Here is a 26,660-nt window from a genome sequence, read left to right on the forward strand (position 1 = left end):
ACCTTGCCCAGCTTTTTTACCCCCTGCAGGAATATCTTCTACCATGGGCATTCTTCACTTTTTTGCATATATTATAAACTCCTCTGGCATCCAGTGGGAGGCCATATGTACCCCTTCTCAAAATAATGCTTCTAAATGCATCAAGTAAAATACAAAAGATTGTGAAGGAAACTATATTGAAATATAGGCACCAAAATACTTAAAAAAAAGTTCATAGACCCTCTAGGTTAAGAACGCCTGTTTGAACCCATACCTGATAGATCTCATCCTCTCATTTTCATTTTGAATACTTGAAATGACAGATCTTAGAACAGTCACGTTCTTCTCTTGGACATCTGTGATTGCTAGCAAGCACTTGTCTATGCTGACCTTGAAATCTGCCTCTCTGTAACATTTGTCCCATTTGATGCCTACTGTGTGCCAGGCATTGCACTAAGTACTGGGGATAGAAGGGTAAAAAAAAACTCAACCCAATCCTTGCTTTCAAAGACCTCACCTGTAGTGGGGAGACAACAAGCAAATGAATCTGTACTGAGATAGATAACAACAAAATAATAAATGACTACAATAGAGACAGAATGAATTGGGGATAGTCTTGGAGGGAAGGTGCTAAGATTAAGGAAAGTGAGAAAGACTTCTTACAGTTAGCATGTCTCTTCTCTCTAAGTGCTCCTACTTCATGGGATCATAAGGTGATAGACTGAAGCCTGGGTGGGACTTCAGAGACCTTCTACTTCAGCACCCTCCTTTTGTGTATGAGGACACAGGTCATTAACCATCTGACTTTCTTCATATGATGACTTCCAGAAATCTAGTCCACCCTGGTCACCTTCATCCGACCTACCTTTAGTTTTTCAGTGTTTCTTTTAAAATGTGATCGCAGCTGAATACAGCCTGCTTTTGTCCTCAACAACACCAATTACTGACTGCCATTGATGAGCAAGGCAGCCCGGTTGCTCTTGGAGTGGCAGCATCCCCAGAAACCACCAGTCCTACTACAGTTTTTTTTTTCATACCAATGTAAATAGCAGCCTACCCTTTATTTTTAGAAAATTTATTTTATTTTTAATTTATGGAATAAAACAAGCATTCCCATCACATAGCATAATAAAAATATGATTGCATATGAAACTGCAAATGTGTTATGTACAGCTTGCTATTCCCTTGAAATATATAGTAAAATTATTTTATAAATTTCTTTTCTGTTTTTCTTCTCTCGCCCCAACTTTAGAGAGACATAACTAAGTGTGTATATGTAAACTTACTCTATGCAAACTGATAGTTACCGTCCCTTCTTTGCATGCAGGTAGCGTCTTTCTTCACATGTCCTCCATAGTTAACTTGGACAGTCACAATAGTCATATTTTATAATGGTCACATATTTTAAAAAGAATCTACTTCAGTTCTAGCCACAGCCATCATCCTTGCAGGACCCCTGAGGAGACAGTGCTTACAAACTGCTTCTGCAACCTCTGTCACTGAAGGCCCACAAGAGAAATTTCTTGCCTTCAAAGTATTTGGTAGTGCCAGAAGGTTCAGCATCAGAAACTGATGAGATTTCATCAGTGGAAGTGACATCAAGGAAGATATATTGCTACTTGCTTTGCTGCTGCATCTTAAAGACCATCAGACTTGCTGCTGAAACCTTCCATGTACCTTGTTTCTTCCGTTAGAATCTGAGCTCCTTGAGAGTAAGGACCAGCTCATTTTTTTTGGTGTTGTTCTTTCTCCCTTAGAATAGTGCTTTGTACCTGGTTAGTACTTCATAAATGCCTTTTCATTAATTCATTCTCTTATAATGAATGGTTACTTTTCTCTATATATTATACAGACTATGCCATTTAAGAAGTTAAATGGTATTGTTACAAAAATAATCTTTCTGGGCAGCTGGAAGGTGCAATAGATGGAACATTGTGCCCAGAGTCAGGAAAACCCTGAGTTCAAATTTGGCTTTAGATAATTACTAGCTGTGTGATTCTGGGCAAGTCAGTTTATTTGCTTCAGTTTCCTCATCTGTAAAATAGAGATAATAATAGCGCCAAGTGTTATAGGGAGGATCAAATGACGTTATAATTGTAAAGGCTGGCACATGATAAGCTCTATTAGCTGCTGCTATTATTATCATTTTTGTTGATATTTGCACTTGTTGAGAAGCAGGGAATTCAGGTACTTGTTAGGGGGAAGCCATCTACCTAATTTTTTTTCCCCCTTTGCTGTATTTGTTGCTGTTAAGAGGCAGTATGGAATGGTGGATTATAGTGGACTCTGCATTTGGAGTCAGGAAAACCTGGGTTCAAATCTCAACCTTAGATGCTTACTAGCAGTGGTAGCCTGTTGTGACCTGTCATTTCACTTCTCAGTGAGAGGGTTGTACTCAATGGCTGCTACTAACAAAAGACACTCAGGCTCATAAAGGGACCAGAAATAAAAAGAGTCTGTTAAACCCATTAAAACCTTTAATTAATTTAATTAATTAAGACCTGAGAGAAGGCCTGTAGGGGAGAGAAGATTGTATAAGGGAGTAAAGAGGTAGAGAAGGTTCTCAGCTGCTGCAAGGGTAGTGGGAAAAGGATGAGATATTATAGTGTCTAGAAGTTTTGGGGGGTTGTGGGAGGAAGCAAAGGTTAAGGGAGAAGATATCTGTAGACACAATTAATAGGCAGCAGGATGTTTAGAAACTCCTGAGCAAAGTCTCGAATCTGCAGCTTCTGCTCAAGGTCACCTTTGAGCTGATCAAGATTGATTTTGTGGTTTCTGGCAGCTACAGGCATCTCCAGATTCAGCTAGAATTCACTTTCAAAGAATCACTGATCTATCAAATGGCTCCGAGCCTCAGAAATCTTTCTGATTGGCTGGTTGTTGTATAACTTGGTTGTCCTGCTCTCCTATGAAGAATGGAAGTTCTAACATATAGTCATTACAGAGCTCATGTTAAAACGGCTAAGGGCCTTACCAACTCCGAACCTATGGTCCTCTGATTGACTACATGATTCTGCTTCCCCCTTCTGTCCTCAAGGCCAGTATTTTAAGATGGTTGGGGATGTACCTCAAGTGAGATGATACTTGTTAAGCTCTTAGCACAGTGCCTATATATAAGCACTATGTAAATGTTAGCTACTGTTATTAAGATGTGAGCAGTTGGGTCATGTGTCCTGCTTGGACACAGTCTGTCTTCTTGTGTGAACAGTTTGAGAGAAAGAGACAGGGTTAAGTATTTAAATTGATAATTTCTTTTCCTTTATTATTTATTGCATGCCATTGGTAGTTCTAGTGACAGTGGTTATTTGAGCTGGCTGGTGTAACCTTCATCTTTGGCCTGTTCATACTGGTAAATGTATGGCCCCTGTATCTCATGAGTGACCTCTTTGTTATCAGCCTCTTCCCCCTCTATTAGCTGAATGAAATTTCTACTGGGATTCTGTCCTGTGGAGCCTATTTTCTGCCTTTTCCATCATTATCCTTCTAGCTTCTAAAACTTTCATTCATTACAGATATCAAAGTACTAACTCACTTTCCATCACCCTCTTCCAGCCAGCAGACCCTGTATTTTCAAAAGGCTAAGGGAGAAAAATCACAGTGAGCCATTGAAAACACATCGCAAAGTTTCATGTCAGGCGTGACCAACCCACTTCACTTTGTGTCGTTAGGCCTAGCTTGAAAGGTCTTCATCACTCTTCTTCTACCTAATATAATAGTCTCTCACCTGCCACACAGTAATAGAATTTACTTCAGTCATCTGCTCTGTGCACCCTGCATCAACCAACTTCTCTTTCCAGAACCTGCCTATTTTCCTTATAACCTTCCCAAAACACTCATTGCCATGGTCATCAAAGACAGACGGTAAGGATGGATTAGAATTGCTTCCATTAAGCTAAAAGTGGGAAGCATGTAAAGTGACCTAGAAGCTCCCAAAATAGGAAAATGGTGAAGACATAAATTTCTGCATGAAGAAATTTGCTACTATTAAGTGTTGCAGTCAGGATCAGGAAGAGACTATAGTGACCATTTATCCAGCCAGCATTTACTGAGTGCCTCTTGGCAAGTCATTGGGTGTTAAAATGAAGTCTACTTGCAAAGAGCTTATGGTCTTATGAGTGGATAGCAATAAAGAGCAGCTATCAGTTAATATTGATTGCAGCAGTCTGTGCTTGAGTAAAGACCCTGTAGGAAGATTTCCTTAGGTGGAGAAATATCTTGATCCTGTTGTTTCAATTCAGGAAGATAATGAACAGTGCTTTGTGGGATTTTTCCTCAACTTTTGACTTGGAAGGAGAAACCTTGACTTTCCCCTAGCAATTCGGTATTTTCTTTATCTTTTGAGATCTTTCATGTATCTGTGTGTGTGTATGCATATATGTGAGCATATATGTATATACACAGACTTCTGTACATATGTGTAGATGTGTATTACATGCACACACACGTGTGGTAGGGGAAGAGACAGAGAGAAAAGGGAGGCTCCTTGCAGGAACTGTCTTTTGTCCCTTCTGTAACTTTGGTGCTTAGTCCATTATTTGGTATATAGTAAGTACTTAACAAATATTTATGTATGACAGAGTTAGAGGAGACTTTTAATAGAAGCCTCAATTCATTATGAAGCTTTCATTTGTGAAACTCAGATATACTAGTTCGAGATGTGTGGGATGGCTCAGGTCCCTACTTAAATCAATTACTCAGAGGCCTCTCAAAGTGATGACAGAAAGTTTATTTATTCAGTTCTCGAGAAGCGGGACAATCCTATACCAGTTCACCTGGAGTAGGAAAGTCGAAGACAAAGAAAAGGCAGTGATTTATATAGACCCTAATGCAAGTCCCTCCTCCCCCACTGACCTCATTAGCTGAGAATATGATCTTACATTCTAGACACGAAATCTAACCAATCCCTTTTGAAATGAAGACATTGAGGAATTATGTAAGTTTTATCCAATCATTGAGACCCTAATACACTACACAGTTTTATATCCTTATATGGAACTATTCTAGTCTAAAAATATTGTAACCTTGAGCCTCTAGGTCTTACCTCACCTGTGGGGGAAGAATTACAATCTGAGAAGTCTTCACTAAACCTATGCCACTCAGAGAGAATTGCATAACTGAAAAGAAATTTGTTGACCTTCTAGTTTCAGGGCTCTTAATTTAAAGATGAGGAAACTAAGGCAGGCCCACAAAAGAAAATTGTCCAAGTACACATAGCTGATTGGAGGAAGAACTGAGACTAGAACTCAAGTGTTAACTAGTTTGTTTGTTTTTTTTAACTAAGGAGTCAAAAGTGGTTGTCATAATATGGCCTAGGGTTATATGGCACAAAGGGTCAAAATTTTAGTTTTTAAGTTTACAGGTATTAAAAAATAAATATAGTTCTTAAGGTTTGATGATAATGAGGTTATGATTTATCATTACATTGCCTTCACTTGTTAATATCCTTCCTCTTGCCTGCTAAATGTGGGTGTCTCCCACGGCCCTAAGGCTCTCTGTCATTTCTCTTTTGGCAATTTAATTCAGTACTTGTAGTTCAGTTATTACCTCTGTGACATCAGTTTTTTGTTGGTAATTCTGGAATCTTGGTAGCCACCATATTTCCCTTGAGTTTCAGTACCACTTTTCTACATGTGATGACTGGGAGATTCTCTTGGAATCTCTTATTAGTGTGTCAAAACTTCATAGGCCCCAAATCTCCACCCAGAAATCTGACCTTCCTCCCAAATTCCTTATTTCTTTTGATGGCTTAGTTCTCCAGAGGCATTTGACTCTTCATTCTTACCCCACCAATATCAGAAAAGTTGCCAAGGCTTGTCCCTTCTACTTTTCTCCATGCACACTTACACTACCCCCAGTCAGATCTTTATAGCCTCTTGCCTAAGACTGTCCGTAGCTTCTCTACTGGTCTTCCAGTCTCTAGTCTCACTTTTTTTTACAATTCATTCTTTACCATATTGTTTATGTTATTGAATTTGTCTTCCTAATGTTACCATAGCTATTTTTTCCTATAACTCTAAACGTCTCCCCTGTTGCCCTTATACCGACATCTGTGGCCATCTGAGTTGAGCCTCCTTTTTCTGTCTTTTCATCCAGCACTCCCTTTTTATGAATCTTTTATTTCAGCCAGATTGGACTGATTAGGTTCATCCTAGTTTCATTTTGTGTTCTCTTAACTTTGTGCATCCATGCAGTCTTGGCTTCCTAGAACATACTCCCTCCACATCTCCACCTATTGAAATTCTCTTTTTTCAAGGTTCAGATCACTTATCTCTTCCTCCTTGAAGTCCTCCCTGAGCTAATGCAGCTGAAAGTCATCTCTTCCTTCATATTTTATCATAATTTTTTATATTTTTGTCATTCATATCACACTTTACAATGTAAATACTTATTTAAGTAGATGTTGTGCCCTTCTAAATTCAGTTATAAATTCCTTGAAATAAGGAGTTGTGGTTTTTCATTCTGTACTCAATAGTGAATTGGCTGTAAACAGTCCAATTAAGTGATACTTGTTTTCTGACCAGTTGGTTCACAAAGGCATCCCTTTTAAAACATTTTTATTTTATTTTTAATTTATGAAATAAAACAAGCATTTCCATAACGTAGTAAAATAAAAAAGGTGATTGCACATGAAACTGCAAATCTCTTAAATGTAACTTGCTATTCCTTTGAAATATACAACAAAATTGTCATGTGAATTTCTTTTTTTCCTTTCTTTTCCCTCACCCCACACTAGAGATGGCTACCATTAGATACAGGAATATATTATGTAAAATTATTCTGTCCATACTTCTATTTATCTGGATGCAAAAAATGTCTTTATATGGCCCTTTATGGTTAGTTTGGGTATTTATAATACTCCAAGTAACTTATTTGCTCAAAGTTGTTCTTAAAACAGTATTGCTATTACTGTATACAGTATTCTCTTGGTTCTGCACATTTTGCTCTTCACTATTCCGTTGCTAGTCTTTTCATGTTTTTCTAACATCATTGAGTTCATATTTTCTTATAGCACGATAATATTCCATCGCAAGCATATACTGCAACTTGTCCAACCAGTTCCCCAATTGATGGCCATCCCCTCAATTTCCATTCTTTGCCACCAGAGAAAGATGTATTAAGTTCTTATAGCACAGTATTATTCCATCACAGTCATATACCATAACTTGTTGAACAACTTGTTGTTCACAAAGATATAACTTTTTGATAAAGGCCCTCATCACCTCTCACCTGATCTATTGCAGTATTCCCCTATAATTGGTCTCCCTTTTTCAGATCTCACTGCCTTCCAGTCCATCCTCCCCCACAGCTGCCAAAGTGTTCTACAGTCTAGATTTGTCCAAATTACCCCCCTACTCAGTAAACTGTAGTAGCTCCCTGTTGACTTTAGAATCAAGTATTATTTCATCTTAATTTCAAGCTTTTAATATTTATTTTTGTTTATATTTTATAATACGTATAATTAGTACCTAAGGATTAGTATGTAGTTTATAATATATGTAATTAGTTAGTACCTAGGGCCTTGTATGTAGTTCATAATACATATAGTTAGTACCTAAGGCCTTGCTTATAGTTTATAAGTAAGCAAATATGTCCTTTAGTGGTATGCACACAAAATTTTTTTTTTCCAATGGAGTATGCAGTCACATGAATTTGGAGACCATTGATCTAGATCCCTCAGAAGATAGGGATTCATATTGTGAGAAAATAGGACAAATTTAAATTGGTTGAAGGACCTGGAGATGTTTATCTTGGAGAAGAGAAAACTTGGGGAAGTGGTAGGGATAGGAAGGACATATGGTAGCTTTCTTTAACTATTACAAATACTGTTGTTATGTTTTTAAAAAATCAGTTTTTTCTGCTTGATCCCAGAGGGCACACTGGGAGTAGTGGATGAAAATTATAACTTAAGTAGAGTTTTTGGTAATGATAGACTTTCTTAAAATTAAAGTGTTTTCCTTAGAAGTAATAGATAAACCACCACCAGAATTTTTTATTTCTATTTTAGATTCATTTTCTTTTCAGGCACACGTTAGACTAGATAACTGCTAAGATGTGTTCCAACTAGGTACTGTTAATGATTCTGTGAATATTTCCTTTCAACTCGGTTCTAAAAACTTTCGTGAGTTAAATTTTTTAATACCAGTCAGATGAATTGTAAACAATTCCTTGTCTTTTTCCTTTATTAGAGTTTCTTAACTTTCTAATGACACAGGTTAATTTCTAAATATCGCCATTTGAAATGCAGTAGTTGTAGAATCATCCTGCCTTACTTTCAAAATTTAATGTTAAACCAAAAAGCATCTGTGAATGCTGCCATAAAAAGGCTGTCTTGCTGCTCAAGCTTTTCTCCACTAGAGGGCAGACGATACTTTGAAAAAAATGGAGGTCCAAACCTTTTCAAACTTTCAGTTGGATTATGTGATGTTTCTGGTGGAAGTGTATTTCAGAAATGATCAAGGTCAATTTTTTTTGTCATCCTAGGCCAAGTTGGATATTGCATTTGGAACTCATCATACGTAAGTAATTTTTTTTTAAATGAAGGGAAATCGATTTCCTTGACCCTTAATAGTGATATGTTTAGAATAATTTTAAATTTATGAAATATCTTGCCTTTAGAAATTGAAAAAGTAGTGTGGAAGGTCAGAAGTGTGTTCATGTCCTTATTTTTTATTAAGATAGCTGGCTTTAAAAGTATCCTTTCCACTTAAATATGATTCTGTAGAATCATAGGTTTTACATATGTAAGGAACATTAGTGACCATCCAGTTCAATGCTCCCAATTTGCAGAATGGTAAACCAAGGTCCAGAGAAATTAATAACCTTTTTCAAAGTTACATGGATGGTATGTAGCAAAGTCTGGATTGAAATCTAGGACTTTTGGCTCCAAATCAGTACCCATTGAGAACTCTGATTTCTCTACTAGAATATTTTATGATATAGTGCATATGAAGAGATATATGAATAGACACATGCATACACTGATACATTCATATATCTCTATAGTAAATATAGTACTAGAAAGTTTCCCAAAAGTGTTAGTGTAGTTTTAAGCTTTTAGTAGCTTATTTTTTAAGTTTTAAGCTTTGATAGCTTAAATAATAATCTGTTATTGTTCACATACATGGTCCTATTTGGCAGCTACTTTATTAGAATTTTAATAGCTTAAATGATAAACTATCGAAGCTTAAAAACACACTTAAGACTTTTGGGGCACCTTATACTTATTTCAGATTTGTTTTTGGAGTCTGGTAACAGTGAGTGTTGATCTCTTTTAGGAGTCACTTAATGTTGAGGGTGGAATCTGCCAAACTTCTTTATGAGAAGTGTTGTTTTCATTGAACAGAAAAACTTAAAGTTAGATTGTGAGCCATAATAAAGAACCGTGATTATTTCTAATAGTAAATAGCCAGAATTTACTTACCAAAATGTAACTTGGCTCCCTTCATAGTAGTCCACTTAGGAGGCTAAATACTTATTCATCCTGGTTGCCATTGCTTAACTGTCTGGACATTGCTTTTGTTATGAGTTGCAGAAGAAACACATTCTTATTAACTTCAAGCCACATAATGATTTTGACTGCTAATAGCGTTGCTCAGCTTAATCAGCCTTTTTTCATCAGATTTGGCTCCAAGTACCTTTTTGTCCATTTCCAAAAATCAAATCCATCCCAAAAGATCAAGATTTGCCATCATTAAGGATACTCAAATGAAAATGCCTCAGGCTTGTTCTTGCTGTGTGTCAGTAATGAAAATGGGTATATTCCTGGTGATTTTACTTCAGGTTTTGTTTCTTAGTTAACAACAGAACCGTGTACAATGGGGTATGGGTACCTGGGTGGTGAAGTGCATAGAGTGTCAGGCCTGGAGTCAGGAAGACTTATCTTCCTGAGTTCAAATCTGGCCTTAGATACTTGCTAGCTGTGTGACCCTGGGCAAGTCGGTTAACTCTGTTTGCCTCAATTTCCTCATCTGTAAAAGGAACTGCAGAAGGAAATGGCAAACCATTATAGTATCTTTGCCAAAAAAACCCAAATAGGGTTATGAAGAGTGAGACATTACTGAAAAATTGCTGAAAAAAACAATGAAGTATGTAATTTCCTATTGTCTTCCTTAAAGGATATTTTTAGCGATTCATCAAGCACCTTCCATATGTAAAGTTTGATTTTTTTTTTTGAAATGTCCTTTGACTTGAAATGTTCACATTAAAGTGTTTTATTCAAATTAAAGAAAAGAAGAAATCTATATGGGGTATGAGGTTTGGGAAGAGGTGCTGACTGTATGTAGGTATTTGAAAGAGCATTGTAGAGGTAGTAGACTTGTGTTGCTTGGCACCAGATGGTAGATCTAGAAACAGTGGGTGGAGTTCATAGAGAGGCAATTTTGGCTCGATGTAAGAAAGAACTTCCTAAAAGTTAGAGCTTTCCTGAAGTGAATTGAACTTCCTTGGGTTGGGAGAGTGGGGTAAAATGGGATTGAGGGATTGAGTTCCTCACCCTTGGAGACTTTTAGATGAATGCAAGGTACCACTTGGGGGTACTGGCTATGTGAGCTCATGTATAGGTTTGACTTGATGATATCTAAGATTTCTTCTACAGTTACCCCTTCTACACTGTGTAAGAATTAGGGACACAGCACCCCTGCAATCTGGAAACTCTGCCTCAAACTTTTTGGCCCTCTTTTCATACCAGAGAAGAAATCTTAATTTTTAAAAAATTTTTCTTTTATGGGTGTTTAGTATCTGATTATAAAATTTGGGTTAAGTATTTGGTCATGCATTCTGTGTCATCATGGGTCATCCAACGTTTCTACAAAACTCCCCCCAAATTCCCATTAAATTCTTTTGCTGACCCGTGATACATTGAAACCGTGGTAGGGAAAGTTGCGATGTGAAAGGGATAACTGTAATTTTGAGATACCTATGAGAGACAACATGGCATAGGAGATAGAGTGCTGAATCTGGAGTCTGGGAGATCTGGGTTTTTATTCCTTCCCTAGATACTAACTCTCACTAATTCAGATACTAACAAACTTTCATCTTGAGAAGTCCTAACTTTTAGAGGTTCAATTTCCTTGTCTTTAAAATGAGGTAGTGTAGTATCTTGTAAGCCTTAAGGCGACATAAATATCAGCTTTTTTTATAAAATATGATTCTAAAATTGTCTGTTGCTGACCTGTTTTTAAAGTGGCTCCGGAGTGGGAAAAGGCACATATAAAAGTTATCCATCCATTCAGCCTACATTTGATTTCTTAGATGTTGGAATGAAATGTGGCAGTACTACATTAGCTGTCATTAAAAGTGATCACCAGAACCCTGTGGAACTAGATTTTGTATTTTTCCTTTAATTTTACTTTTTTCCACATTATTAATATAGGTTTTAATTACATTTTCTCATTTGATTCTAGCTAAAAATCCATTTCAACAAAATTTTGAGTTTCTCATTAATTTCTTTTTACATGGAGCATAAAGCAGTGTTTTCCAAAATGCAAAGAATTTTTAAATCACAGTTTGATTTTTGATCCTTTCATAGCTAAGTACTTATTGTTGAGTCGTTTCAGTCAGGTCTGATTATTTGTCACCAAATTTGGGTTTTTCTTGGCAAAAGTATTGGAGTGGTTTGCCATTTCCTTCTCCAGCTCATTTAACAGATGAGGAAACAGAGGCAAGCAGAGTTAAGTGACTTGGCCAGGGTCACACAGGTAGTAGGTATTTGAGACCAGATTTCAACTTAATAAGATGAGTCTTCCTGACTCCAGGCCCAAGCACTCTATCCACTGTGCAACCTATGTCTTAAAAGTTACGATACTTTGATAGGAGGTGACATCATTGATAGGAGAGGAAATCACTGTGGAGACCTTTTTCTCCCAAAAGTGTAACAATTCTTACTCTGTGCTCACTACTGTACATGATGCTTTGCAGAGAGTGGTAGGGGCCAAGGAAAAGGTACGAATATTTAAAGCTAGGGTTCTTAACTTGGAGTCCAAGAACTTGCTTTTTAAAATATTTTTATAACTATTTCAGCATAGTTGGCTTCCTTTGTAATCTTATATATTTTACTTTGTGCACTTAAAAACAGTTTTCTAAGAAGAGTTCTGTAGGTTTCGCCAGACTAATAAAGGAATCCTTGGCACAGAAGGGATTAAGAAAGGCATCTTGATCTAAATCAACAGTTCTCAAAGTGTATTCTGGGAACCTCCAAGTTGACCGATGAAAATAGGTATCATGGACACTTTTAGGAAGTTCATGAAGTCAAAACTATTTCCATAGTAATTAATAATAATAGATATAACCCATATTAACAAAAGATCTTTGGGAGAAGGGGTCCTCAATTATTTTTAATGGTGTAAACAGGTCCTGAATTCAAAATATTTGAGAACTTCTAATCAGAAGTTTAGTCTCTGCCCTGAGGGAGCTTACACTCTTATTGGAAAGAGAAAGTATATGTGTGTTAACAATTAGAAAAGAACCTGAAGTAAAATAACTTTTGATTTAATAAGGGCCTAGAAATGCCTTTGTGTGTTTGAGGTTGTCATATCCCTCAATCACCTTTTCCGATAGAATATCCTTGCCCCTAAATTGACAATAAGAGCATATCATTGTCACCTATAAATAACTTCAGAGCTCAGGGAAGGCTAGAAATCATGTTGTACTCCCCTCTTAATTTACACGAGATTGAATGATATCCCCAGAATTACCAACTTAGTTAATACCAGAGTGGGCCTAGTACCTGGTTCTTTGCATTCCCAGTGTAATACCTATTGTTGTTTGTTTTTTTTAAATAGATTTTACCTGTGCTTTTGGACTGTCACAGTTAATTTCATTTTTTATGCACTCACCCACTACCTGAGACTGACCCCCTTGTGACAAAGAAAAGCACTTAAGAAAAAAGAATTCAGTATAGTGGCTATAAAGGATGATACACGCAGTGTTTTATGTCCTAGGGCCTATTCCCTCATATCAAAAAGGATGGGATATTGTGTTTCATTATCTGTCTTCCAGGACATTTCACCAGTTTTTAAATTCCAGTCCAGTACTTTTCCAAGTTTCTCTATAGAGAGAGCTTCAGCCCTCTGTGATGTCAAACCTTGGTTAAAATGATCCTTCTTTTCTATATGCATTTTTTTTCCTCCTGTGGACTGAATTTCATAATAGAACTAGATTGTTTCCTGATTAACTTTTGTTTTTCTTCAGTGGTTTTCAGCTGTATCCAACTCTTTATGACCCCATTTGGGGTTCTCCTAGCAAAGATACTGGAGTGGTTTGCCATTTCCTTCTCCAGCTCATTTTACAGATGAGGAAACTGAGGCAAACAGGGTTAAGTGACTGTGCCACCTAGGTGACTTATTTTAGCAAAAGCTTTTAGAAATTCTTCCAGCCAACCAGGGCTAGCTGCCAAGATGCCCTTCATGTCCAAGGTATAGATGAGGAAACAAGAAGGTCGTAGGGTTAAAATCTAAGTGTGATTGTGGGGGTAGCGCAGTAGATAGAATGCCTCCTATATGCAGAAACATTGGTTGCAGTGAAACGGTCCTTCTGGCCTCTATCATCTTTTAGTCCAAATCTCATTTTTCTCAGTGTAAATTACATATGGAAAGGTGGATTAGAGGCCCTGTGGGAAGCTGTTTTCAGTGATGGCACATGGGTGTACCAATGCTAAATGATCACAAGTAGCTACGTTAATAATGGTGGCCCAGGGGATAGACAGCACTTGACTTAGAGCCAGGAAGATCTTGAGTTCAAATTTGACCTTACATGCTTACCAGGTATGTGTCCCTGGGCTTAATCTTTAAGGGCAGTTCAGTTTCTTCCAGGACCATTGTGATGATAAAAATTAGATAATGTCTGTAAGGCATTTTTACCAACATTAAGATCTGTGACTCTGGACAAGTTGCTTGACACCTATCTGATTCATTTCCTTATGTGTAAAATGAGCTGGAGCAGGCAATGGCAAACCACTCCAGTGTCTTTGCCAAGAAAACCCCCTGGACAAAAGCCCATGGGGTCGCGTAGAGTCAGACAGAACTGAACAACAGAAAGGCCATACAAATGTTACTGTTTATGGCATTATCATTTTTATTGGCATTGCTTCATGATAGTATATTCAGGATTTTTTTTTTTAGGGGTTCCACTGGCTTTTGAGAAATGTGCCATCTAATGAATTTTGGAGCTACAAGAAACAGTGGAGATAAAATCTAATTTAATAGCTCTTCCAGGAGGAAACAGGCCTAGAGAGCAGAATTGATTTTCTCAAGGTCATACAGATAGATGTAGAGTCTAGGTGTCTGGTTTCTTAATTTAGGGTTGTTTTCCATAGACTACATGGGTGACAAGGGTAAGTTAGTGTTCTAGAAGAGTAGATAAGGAAAAGAAGCCATTGTGGGTTGGCAATTTATAACCTATGTGACCTCAAACAGGTTACTTATTAATATTAATAATAGTAGTAGCTTACACTTATGTTTTTTAAAGATTTATAGAGCACATGGAAGGGCTGTTAGAGGCCAGCAGATCTAACCTCTTCATTTTTCAGGTGAGGAAACTGAGGCAAGAGAGGTTAAAGTGCCTGGGGTTGCACAGCTCATAGTTGTCAAAGACAGGATTTGAACTCGAGTTTGCCAACTTTATATGTAAGTGTAAGCTACTATTCTTATTATAATTAATAAGTAACCTATTTGAGGTCATGTGGGTTATAAATTACCAACCCAGAATGGTTTCTTTTTCTTGTCCATTCTTCCAGATCACTGACTTACCTTGTGTTTTATTGAAAAGGCTCTATCGTATCCCTGAGCTGCTTCTAGCTAACCTACCGATAGAGATTACTTTATTTAACCCATATAATGACCCTTTGAGGCAGGTGTTGATATCCCCATTTTACAGGTGAAGAAAATGGGGCTCAGAGAGATTAAATGACTTGGCAGTATAATAGTTATTAAATGCCTGAGTGAGGATTTGAATGTATGCAATGCTGCCTCTCATTTATATTCTCATTTATATAGGGCAGTTAGGTGGCACAGTGGATAGAGTGCCAGGTCTGGAGTCAGGAAGTTCAAATGTGACCTCAGATACTAGTTGTGTTAACCTGGGCAAGTCACTTAAGCCTCTCTGCTTTAGTTTCCTAGTCTGTAAAATCAGCTAGAGAAGGAAATAGCAAACCATTTCAGTATATTTGCCAAGAAAATCCCAGATGGGCATGAAGAGTTAGGCATGACTGAAAAACAACTGAACAACAAATTTCCTTCAAGTCTAGTATTGTATCCATGCCGCCTCTCCAGAAAAAAAGAAAGAAAAACTATGAAAATAAGTAACTGTTGGCATTTATATAGTATTCTAAGGTTTACAGGTCACTTTATTCATATTATCTCACTTAAATGTTTAAATTAAACTTAAATTTGTGTTCATTGCCACAAAGTTGCATAAGTAAGCGATAATATGATTTTTCCCTTCAGTTTCCTCTTCTGTAAAATGATGGAGTAGATCTTGATGGATCCTTTTGGCTCTAAATCCTATAATCATAAGTTTAGAATTACATCTGCATTCACACTTCTCAGAGGAAGCCCCATGCCCTACATTGTCTTTTTTTTTTAAGCCATGGCTTTAATCATATTATATTTGTTAAAAACAAAATGATAAACTGTTCACCCTTAAATTGTTTTATATTTCCCATGATCAGAGTTCACCGACCTTTGTAATTGTGAATATTTGGCAAATTGTTATCTGTCGTCTAGAATTAGCTTGTTCTTCATTACTGTTGATGAATTCATGACTAAATATAAATTGGCCTAGATTTCAGTGAGCATATTTCATACATTGAAAGATGACAAAAAGAGCTGTAGTTCTTTTTAGCTGTATACCATTTTAGTGCTGAGCAACTTGAATGAAATTCACATATATTCATTCTTTTGTGGTCTGGGGCAAGTGATCCTGTCCGGGTGATCGTTCCATTGTGTCAGGATATTTTCAGACTTGTCATTCCTTGAACACATGGAGGGCTTCCCCTCGCTTGTGCTTTAGTTGAGGATATTCTCTGTGACCTCCTTCCACACCTTTCTTTGAAATTGTACCCATACACCTTGCAATGTCTGCAGCTCAGACTCCACCTTTTCCTTGCAGTCTTCCCAGACCCTTCTAACACGTGTTCCCTACTTTCCCAGCGAATATTTGTAGTGCTTTGTCATGTCCCTTTTCAGCCATCTCCTTATTTTTTATTGTTGCTATGTAGGTGCGTATTTTATTCCCTCAAACTGGATTATAAATTAATTAAGGTCAGGGACATTGTCTTGTTTATTGTGCTTTACATTGTTTGATTGTTTCAGTCATGTCTGACTCTTGGTGACCCTGGTTTGAGGTTTTCTTGGCAGAGATATTAGAATGGTTTGCCATTTCCTTCTCTTGCTCATTTTACAGATGAGGAAACTGAGGCAAACAGGGTTCAGTGACTTCCAGGGTCATATAGTAGGAAGTGTCTGAGACTGGATTTGAACTCAGGAAGATGAGTCTTCTGGACTCCAGGCCCGGCACTCTATCCACTCTGCCACCTAGCTGCCCCTTGTTGTGCCTTATACAGTATTTAACATATATTGGGTGCTCAGGAAATATTTGTTGGATTGTATCATTTTTATGTAGAGTCACATCGATGACATTGGGCTCCACACTTTGGTGTATATAGAAGAGATAGCTAGGTCATATCTTCAGGAAGACCTGAATTCAAATCCTACCTCAAACACTAGCTCTATTGACATTTAGTAAGTCACTTAACCTCTCTCTGCCTGTTTCCTCATCTGTAAAATGTGGATAATAATAGTATCTACCTCACAGGCTTGTTGTGAGAATCAAATGAGGTAACGTTTAAAGCTCTTTGCAATCCTCTAAGTGTTATATAAAAGCTGGTTATTAAGTTAATGACATGATTCTTGACCTTGAAAGTCTTTTGTTCCATCTTGGGAGATAAATCTTGGATATTTCAAACAATTAGAAAATAATGTGACATTGTATAAGCCAATATCAGGCTATGTATCAAAAACTACAGCTAAATGTTAGCTCAATGGTATGTTTCCTTTCGGAGAATTGTTATACACTCCAGCTAGAGAGAGAAAAATCTTGGCTATGTCAAACAATTAGGGAACGATATAGGATGCCCTACAAATGACTGAATGCATTTTTAAGCTTTAATAACTTAATACTGAACTGAGACTTGTGAAATACCACATTTGTCCCTGGCACTTAGTAGGAACTTCATAAATTTTGATTGATTGAAATGTCAAATGTACAGACCAAAGTCAGGGGTGGGGGAACCTGTGGCCTCAAAGCCAGATGTGGCCTTCTAGGTCTTCAAGTGTGGCCTTTTCACTGAGTCCAAGTTTTACAGAACAAATTTGTTTATTAAGGGGATTTGTTCTGTGATGTTTGGATTTAGTCAAAAGGCTACACTTGAAGACTTAGAGGGCCACATGTGGCCTTGAGGCTGCAGGGTCCCCTCCCCTGGACCAAATACTCTTAGAATTCAAATAATAGAAGTTTTATTGGGTGGGAATATAAGGAAGGTGGTGATTTTTGGAACTGCTTCGTGAAGGAAATATTTTATTTATAAATTTAGAATGATAGAGAGGAAAGAAAAGGACATTTGTGTGCAGGGGAAAAAATAACATGAGCAACGCTAAAGAGACGGAAATTAAAATGGTGGGCTTGAGGGATAGAAAAGAGATTTGACTGTACTGAAGTGAAGCGTTCCCATTAGGGAGTAATGGATAACAGACTGGGACAAGTCTGTTTTGGGATGATCTTAAATTCTAGGCTGAATCATTTGGGCTTTTTCTGGTGGGCAATACCAGGTAATTCCCATTATGTAAAATTGTTTTGTTAACATTCTTGCTAAGTTTATATATCTTCTGCCTATCATTTCACCATCTTCTGTATTGTAGAATAGAGGAGTAATTGAAATGGTTAAGAATGCTATTAGAATTTCAGTGGTTTACTCTTAATTGTCAAATCTTTAGTCATGGTTGGGATTACTGGAGCTCTGTATGTTTCAGAACGTACCTCTGACAATCTATCCATACACTTATTTTTTTTTTAAAGGAAAATGATGCTGCTGTTGTATGAAGAAGGCCTTCGAGTTGTCATCCATACTTCCAATCTTATTCAGGCTGACTGGCACCAAAAAACCCAAGGGTATGTTTCCTTTTGCCTCTTGGCAGTGACTGTATCTTCTCAAATATGTGTGAACGATAACAACTTACATTTATATTTACCACTTGGGCTATGTTATCTTATTTGATCCTCCCAACAGTTCTTTGGGGTATTGTAACTATTATTATCCCCATGTTACAGGTGATGAGACTGAGGCCTTAGAGATGAAATAACTTACCCATGGCTGTTTATCTCTCGTAAATGGTCAAGACAAAAAAGAATCTGAGTTCCTTTTTTGTCCTTTTAAAAAAAAATTCTGAATTTTAAAAAAATCAACTAAAGTGAACACTTCATTCACCCAGTAGAATAGAGGGGAATATGAAACTTTGAATCTATTATATATAGCTTGCTTTAAAAAAAGGAAAAAGATATAAATTTAACATGTAACTTTCAAAGCTGTCCTTCAGTCAGCATTTTTTAAGCAGCTGCTGTATGCTATGTTTTCAGTTAGTCTCATTTTTTTAATTTTTTTTTTTTTTTAGTTAATCGACTTTTATTATCTCTTTCTCCTTCCTCTACTTCTCCCTACCCCACCCACCTCCTCCCACTATTGGGAAAGAAAGAAAGAAAAGTAAAACCCCTTTAACAAATATGCACAATCAAGTAATACAAATTCCTTCATTGACTTGGTTGAAAAAATATTTATCTCATTCTACCCCCTGAGGCCATAACCTTTCTCTCAGGAGATGAGTAGTATGTTTCATCACTGATCTCCTGGAATCATGCTTGGTCTTTTTTTTTTTTTCCAGAGTTGTTATTGTACAAATTGCTTGCTTCCCCCTGTATTAGTTTGTACAAGTCCTTTCAGTTTTTTCTTTCATCATTTCTTATGAAATAACAATATTCCATTACATTTATATACCCTAATTGGTCCAGCTGTTCCCCAATTGATGGATACCCCTTTAGCTTTTTCATGTTTTGCTACTACAAAAAGGAACTGTTATGAATTTTTATATACATTTTGGGTTTATTTTTCTTTTTTTTTGTTCTCTTTGGAGAACAGCAGTGGGATCACTAAGTCAAAAAATAGACATTGTTTAGTAACTTTTGGGGCAGAATTCAAAATTGCTTTCTAGATTTGCTGGACCTCAGTTACTGAGTGTCAGCTAGGATTTTTAATGAACTCTGTTGACTATAAATTTATTATTTTTCCCACACTATGATGGCTCAGCATACCCCATCACTATTACTAGAAAAAAAGATGAATATGTACAGTTGAATGACAGTGGACCAGTGTTCCCTGCTTTAAAAAGAAAGCAGCACCATTTCTGAGGTTCAGTGAATTCTGCAAAACTATATATCAGACCTTATATGTTTCTGCATTTTCATTGCTTACATTATTATCAAGCACAGAGTATATTTCACTTAGCTTAATATGTATCAGAATTTTGTGATAGGTTGCTCAAATGTTGTCAAAATTTTAGCACATTGTGATAATAATAGCTTTTATAACATGAACTGGTGGCACTGGAGTTATGTCTAAGATTTTTGATACAGCCCTATGCCATATTAGTCCCATCATCAGTCGTACTCTTAAAATGGGAGGGAGTGTGACATCGTGTCGAGAGAACTGACCCCAGAGCCAGGAGGCCCTGGATTTAAGGCCAGCCTCTGCCATATACTGGTTAAGTGGCCTTGGGCAACACCCTTAACCTCTCAATATTCTAGGCAATTCTCTAACACTATATATTGCAGAGAAGGGGCTGATCTTCATTGGAAGGGGTAGTTTTCTCATCCAGTGGGTTATTATGTCATTGAAATAATAGATCAAGGTCCCGTCCCTATTCTTACCCTAAAATGAGATCACTTAGGAAAGATGGATGATAATAAGTTTGCATTAAAAATAATTCCATTTGTAGGCCAATTCATGTTTTTTCTCCCTGCCTGATTTTAGGGGGAAATACAGATTACATTTGAACCAATATAATAGAAATTTTGAGCAAACACAAATACAGAATGCCATCACAAATCCCTCCAACACTTTCTATTAACCATAGAACCTGTCTTTGCCATCTACCATGAAGTGTTCTTTGCTAACCATTGATTTTAAAAGTGAGAGTATTCAAGTTGTGGGTACTATGAGAAACATTTAACAAAGTGTTTTATGTTCCCCTGGGACAAAAGGAATTGTTAAAATGAAATATGCTTGTGTTTTTTATTTATCCTTGAATTAAGTGTTGGGAAGACTGAGGTCATAGCATCAGTATAGCATCATTAAATGTGGTTTGTAGTAACTCATTTCAAACATTGGAAGCTGCAGAGTATAAACATTTAGACCAGTGCAGTAAGCATGAAAAATAAACTCATTTTGCCGAGATAGCTGTACATTGAAGAGGTAAGATGGTGCAGGAAGCCAGCTGTGCTTTATTTCTTAATTTTTGTTTCTATGATGGTGCCTTGGTGAATAGTACCACTTAGATTTCAGGGAGGGGGATTAACGTGAATGTGACCAAGGACATTGCTTTGCCTAAAGAGCAAAACCACAAAAAGATGGAGTTCGGAGAAAGGAGGGAGATAGAAAGACATGATATGATGTACCATTGGGAAACAAGAGGTAGGGGATGAATATTTGGGAAGTCTCAGGATCGTAGGATGTTGGAACTGTAAGAAACATTAAAAATAATCTAGGCTAACCCCTCACCTCATGTACTGTTTCAGTAATAAAACATTATTATAACAGATAGAATCTAAGTAATAAAAATCTAAGTAAAAAAATATATGTAATATATTTCATAGTACTTAGAATATACCATATAGTAACTGCCCCCAGGGATAATATTAGAGAGTATAAAATGTTTTGCTGAGATATGAGTAAACTCTTCGTGTGATATTGTTGTCATCTATAAACAGGTGACCTATGTCATAATATTATTACAAGTAACACAAATAGAAGAGGACATTTGCCTTTCTCTTCTAAATGCCTTGCCTTCAGTTCACAATAGTAATCAAAATATCACTTGTGCTCCTAAGGTCTTTGGCTTTGCTTTAGCAGTGCATTCCCTTTTCACTTTGGTTAATTTTCAATCATGTCCAACTCTTTGTGGACTCCTCCCCCCCCCATGTGGGGTTTTCTTTGCAAAGATATTGGAGTGGTTTTCCATTTCCTTCTAGCAGGATTAAATGACTTGCCTTTGGTCCCACAGCTAGTGTCTGAGTCCAGATACCAGTTCAGGAAGATGAGTCTTCTTGACTTCGGGCTCAGCACTTTATCCACTGCCCACCCACTCATGGTGATATTTATTATCTCCATAGGAATCTTCAGGGATGGGTAGTGATCATCAAGTTTTGACAAATCCCAGAGGTTCCCATTCAAATTCCAGATACTAACAGGTGGTAGATGGCAGACTGACTGCTGTGTGTGTCAAGACAACAAATAGCTTCGTCAGCTCTTGTCAGCAGGCAATTACCAATCACCACTCCTGGTTTCTTCATTTTCTGACATATATTAAACTCTTTCCTAGTGGTGCCTCTGTATCCATAATGTCATTCTATATAGTCAGAGCTAACCTTTCTTTTGAGCTCCAGTCTCAGATACCAAGGATAGCTCAAACTGGATGTTTTGTAAGCACCCCAGAACTCACAAAACAGAACTCACCATCTTTTCCTTCCATACCCTTCTTTGTTTCTGATAATGTTATTCCTTGGGACAGGGGAAGCTCTTTCCTCCTGAAATAATCCACCTTCTATCTCTTTTAAGAAGAGCTGTGCATTCAATTATCCTCTCTCATGATAATTGTAGGTTATCTATAACATTTATTGATGATTCCCAGATCTATATCGTTAGACCTGACCTCTCTTTTGAGCTCCAGTCTCAAATACCTAGGATAGCCCAAACTGGATGTTTTGTAAACACCTCAGAACTCACCACCTTTTCTCTCCATACTCCTTTCTTTTTGACTAATTGCTAATAAAGACTGTCAGCATAGTCAGCAACGTAAAAGAGGAGCTGAAAAGTGAGTGAGAGAGAAGTGGGTGAAGAGGAGAAGGTCAGGGACACAGTCACTGAGTCTGGAGAATGAAGGATGTCTGTCCTGGGTCTCATTCTCAAAATGGAGATTTTATGAATACCTCACCAGTGGGAGAGGGTGCCTTCAGAAGTGGAGTCAGACGGCAACTGAGGCACGGTGGCTAAATACAGAGAATCAGCGATGGCTGGTCTGAGCCTCATCCCTCAAATGGAGGTTCTGGAAAGAACTTGCGTAATAGGAGAAGGGGCTGCAGAAGATAGCTAGGATTTGGTGATTAAATCCAGAGAATAAGGCTGGGTGGTAGGTTTTTTTGGATAGTTTTTGTTTAGTTTTTTTTTTTTTGGAGGGGAAGTCTCAGGCTTTTATCTTTTTTTTTTTTTCTTTCTCCATGAATCTTCAGATGGCTCCTTGTAATTCCTTGGCTGCTTGGCTTTTCGAGTTACTGAGGAAAAATTTAATTCGTTGAATTGCAGAATCTTAATGTCTGACAGGATGTTAGAGGTCATCCAATTCAAGCCATACTATAAAATTCTAATCCTATTGTCAGTTTTGATGTTATCATGATTATAATAATCTTTTTCTCTTCTGTCAGTGACTAATTCAAGTCACTGACAATTGTTTTTACTGATTGTAGCATATTGGTTAACTTATTTTTATTTTTCTCCTCTTGTTCAACAAAATTCCATTTGAACAGGGAAATAATAATAAAGCTATCTGGATATAGAGAAGAGATGCAGAGATGGCAGTTACCCTGAATTCAAGGGTATGGTGTGTGTTCATCCTTCATTGCTGAAGAAGACCATGCCATCAGATATAATGACATGACTTGTACTTGATTTTGTTTTGAGTGAGGGAGGGCAGTGCAGGTCACCAGCCTCACTTCTCCAGAGCCATCTGAATCCAGTGACCAGATATTCATCAGGATGACTGGAGATGACCCAGGATGAGGCAGTTGGGGTTAAGTGACTAGCCCAAGGTCACACAGCTAGTGAGTGTCAAGTGTCTGAGGTGAGATTTGAACTCAGGTCCTCCTGACTGCTGCACTGGTGCTCTATCCATTGCACTACCTAGCTACCCTCAAGGGTATGGTGGAAATGGGTGGAAGGGAGTGGAGGTGTATGGAGTGGACCGCAAAGATTCTACCATCACTTCCTATTCCGAATTTTGAGGAAGGATGATAGAGCTCAGAGACTGATCAATCAACCCACAAGTACTTGTTCAGCATTAAGTGCTGAGGATTCAAAGAAAGGCAGATATATATGCCTATAAAATCTGTCGCACAAGGTTATTGTGAGACCCAAATGTAGGGATGTATATGAAACATTTTACTTACTTTAAAACACTGTATTATTGTTGTCATTCCACCATTACCTCCATTTTCTGTATAGGCCTTCCCTGACTCTTGGGACTTCTTATTGTCTTTCTTTCCTCCATCTGAAATGACTTATTCATTCAACAAGCTTGCTACTGTAGAGAGTAACATAATATTGTAGAGGGCAACAGCATTCTCCCTGTCAGTGCATCTGTCAATTACCCACCTTGTGTCCCATGACATTGGCTGGACTGCAGTGCGGGCCCTCATCATCCCATAGCTTGGTTGCTGCAATAGCGTACAGATGGGTCTCCCTGCCTGTTTTCATCTCAATGAAACACACAGACAGACAGAGAGACAGACAGAGCACGCGCGCGCGTGCGCGCGCGCGCACACACACACACACACACACACACACACACACACACACACACACACCCCCCCCCTTAATAAACTCTGGCGGCTTCCTAAAGCCTTTCATAAACTAGCCCCTCTAACCTTCACAGTCTCAAACATGTGATCTTTGATCTCATGACACTGGTCTACTTAATGGCTATTCCTTCAACAAGGGCTTCTTTTCAGTCCTTGCTAAAATCCCACCTTCTACAGGAAGCCTTCTTTAACCCCTCTTAATATCAGGGTCTTCCTCTGTTAATTATTTCCTTTTTATCCTATATAGAGCTTGCTCTGTACATATTTATTTACATGTTGGTCTCCTCCATTAGATAGTGAGCTGTTTGAGGGCAGGGCCTGTCTTTTGTCTCTTTTTGTATCTCAGTAGTTAGCACAGTGATGGGCACATAGTAGACCCATGATAAGTGTTTTTTGAATTGAACCCAGAGTTACAGAGTGGAAAAAAAAGAGATATTCCCTACTCTCAAAAGTCACATTCTTTTAGAGAACAAGGAATTTGAGAGATGTTGTAAAGGAGAAATCAGCAGGCCTTGGCCACAGCTTAGATGTGGAAGAGGTAAGAGTGAGGAATTCAGAATGACTTCTAGGTGGGGAGCCTAAGGGAATGGGAGGATGGTGTTGCCCTCCACCTTCTTTTGGAAAGAACATATGTAAGGAAATAGAAATCTTTGCAAAGTAATTTCAGGTAGGACACTCACCTGGGGTGATAGGGGTAGGAATGGAATGGAGGGGCAAGCTTCTTGTGCACTGGAGCTGAAGTTTTTGGGAAGCTAGTGATTCCGAGAAGCAGTGGTCAGGAGAGAGTGCATTCTAGACACAGCCACAGCATGATCAGAGGTGGAAGATTGAATGTCTCGCTGTAGCTGTTGTTTGACCTTTGTTCTCAAAGAGGACCATGCCATCAGGGAAAGGTGATGCCAGGACATGCAAGTGAATTGGATTTAAGGGAGGGAGGGCTGTGCAAAGTCATCAGCCTCATTCTCTTCTCCAGAGCCATCTGGGGCCAGAATGTCTTCTATGAGGAATAGTAAGGAGACCCAGTTTGCAACATGGAGCCTTGAAGGGGACAATAAAAGGGACAGAAAGCCTGGAAAGCTAGATGGAAGCCAGATTGGGAGAGGATATAAATGTCTTGTGAAGGAATTTGTATTTGAGCCTAGAAGCAACTGGGAAAGTAAGCTTTCTGTACATGTCAGGAATATGTTCAGACTCGTGCTTAGGTGGCTTTATGGAGGAAAGCTTAAAGAGACCTGAAGGGGGGAAGCCATTTAGGAGACTTAAAATAGTCCACTGAAGGCATGAACTTGAGTTAGGGCATATAAGAGGGCAAATGGATTTTGAAGATGGGGAAGAAAGAATTGATTAGACTTGGCAGTGGATGGGGCTGAGGGAAGGGATGGAGAAGGGATAGTAAAAGGTGGAGGATGACTCCATCGTTGTGAATTTAAGTGACATGGAAGGGTGCTGGTGCCCTTAATAAATGCAGGGAAATAAAGTTGTCCCCATAACAAGGAATACATAGTTTGCACTTACAAAAAACCCTTGCCTTTTTAGCTATTAACAGTTTCCTTTTTTGGTGTATCTGCGTAGGTATGGCAGTTTTAAATGTTCTGGAGTTTGGAAACCTGATTTACATTCATTGCCGATCACAGTTTGTTTCCGACAGACAGTGACTAATGTCAGATATGAGTGTGGCATCTAACAATAGATGCTATCTCAGAATATAAACTGTTGCATAGTTTGTTTTCCTTGCTCTTTTATTTTCCTTGATCTTTTTATTGATTGATTTAATCAGTATTTATTGTCTGTAACATTCAGTGCTCTGTGATAGGCACTGAAAAGGATAAAAAAAAAATGACTGTCCTCCTCAAAGAACTTTGAATCCATTAGTAGCTTATAGCTGTTCCTCCAGGGGCAGCCAGGTGGCGCAGTGGAGAGAATGCCAGGCCTGAAGTCAAAAAGACTCATCTTCCACAGTTCAGATCTGGCCTCAGACACTCTGTGTGACTGTGAGCAGGTCATTGAACTTTGTTGGCGTCAGTTTCCTCATCTGTCAAATGAGCTAGAGAAGGAAATGGCAAACCACTCCAGTATCTTTATCACGAAAACCCCAAAAGAGGTCACACAGGGTTGGACATGACTGAAACATTGCAGCAACAAAGCATTTCCTATATTTCTTACCTACCTTTCACAGCTGAATTCATTTTTTAAAAGAAAGCCTTTTACATTTACTGCCTACACTTCTTTACTACCCACTCTTTTCTTAACTCTTTGCAAACTTGCTTCCTGGCCCACCCCTATAAAGAACCTGCTCTCTCAAAGGATGCCAGTTATCTCATTATTAAACCTAACTGGCCTTTTCTCTCTCCTCAATCTCCTTTAGTTTTCTACTCAGTCTTTCCCTGTTAGATACTCTTTCTCTCTTGGCTTCCTAGATGTCTTCCTAAACCATCTCCTTGTTTTCCACCTATCCATCAGACTGTAATCTCTCAGTCTTCTAGGTTGGGTCCTTATCCCTCTTCTTCCCCCTAAACGTGGGTATCCCTCAAAAATCTTTCCTCAAGATTCATTTTACATTCTTTATGCCCTGGTGATTTCATCTACCTGTGTGTTCAATTATCAGCTCTACTCAGTGATTTTTAGATCTATATGTTTAGCCCAATCTTTCTCTTGAAACTGGCCTGTACTCAGTTATCTTCTGGTACCTCAAAAATCAGCATGTCTAAGAGGGAACTCAACTTTGCTCATCCTTCCCATTTTTCAGTCTTCTCATCCTCTCTTTGGTCTTTCCAGACACTCATGTTTGA

At 38.0% G+C, this 26,660-nt stretch overlaps 1 protein-coding gene and 1 long non-coding RNA gene across 18 annotated transcripts in view; one reads left to right on the plus strand and one right to left on the minus strand.

The window, feature by feature from the left end:
• Nucleotides 1-26,660, plus strand: part of TDP1 (tyrosyl-DNA phosphodiesterase 1) — a 181,345-nt gene that overhangs the window by 20,398 nt on the left and 134,287 nt on the right. For all 17 annotated transcript variants that reach the window (XR_011970128.1, XR_011970127.1, XM_072622825.1 and 14 more), the window contains 2 exons: nucleotides 8,461-8,495; nucleotides 18,049-18,141. Coding sequence is in view for 15 of the 17 variants with exons in the window: in XM_072622825.1 (XP_072478926.1) it covers nucleotides 8,461-8,495; nucleotides 18,049-18,141 (128 nt within the window). In the remaining 2 variants the exon portion in view is untranslated. The remainder of the gene's footprint in view (nucleotides 1-8,460; nucleotides 8,496-18,048; nucleotides 18,142-26,660) is intronic.
• The window catches only part of LOC140513281 (uncharacterized), a 40,847-nt gene that overhangs the window by 10,362 nt on the left and 3,825 nt on the right, over nucleotides 1-26,660 (minus strand). The gene's annotated exons all lie outside the window — the stretch shown is intronic.

This window comes from Notamacropus eugenii, chromosome 7, assembly GCF_028372415.1.
Source record: "Notamacropus eugenii isolate mMacEug1 chromosome 7, mMacEug1.pri_v2, whole genome shotgun sequence".
Lineage (NCBI taxonomy): Eukaryota > Metazoa > Chordata > Mammalia > Diprotodontia > Macropodidae > Notamacropus > Notamacropus eugenii.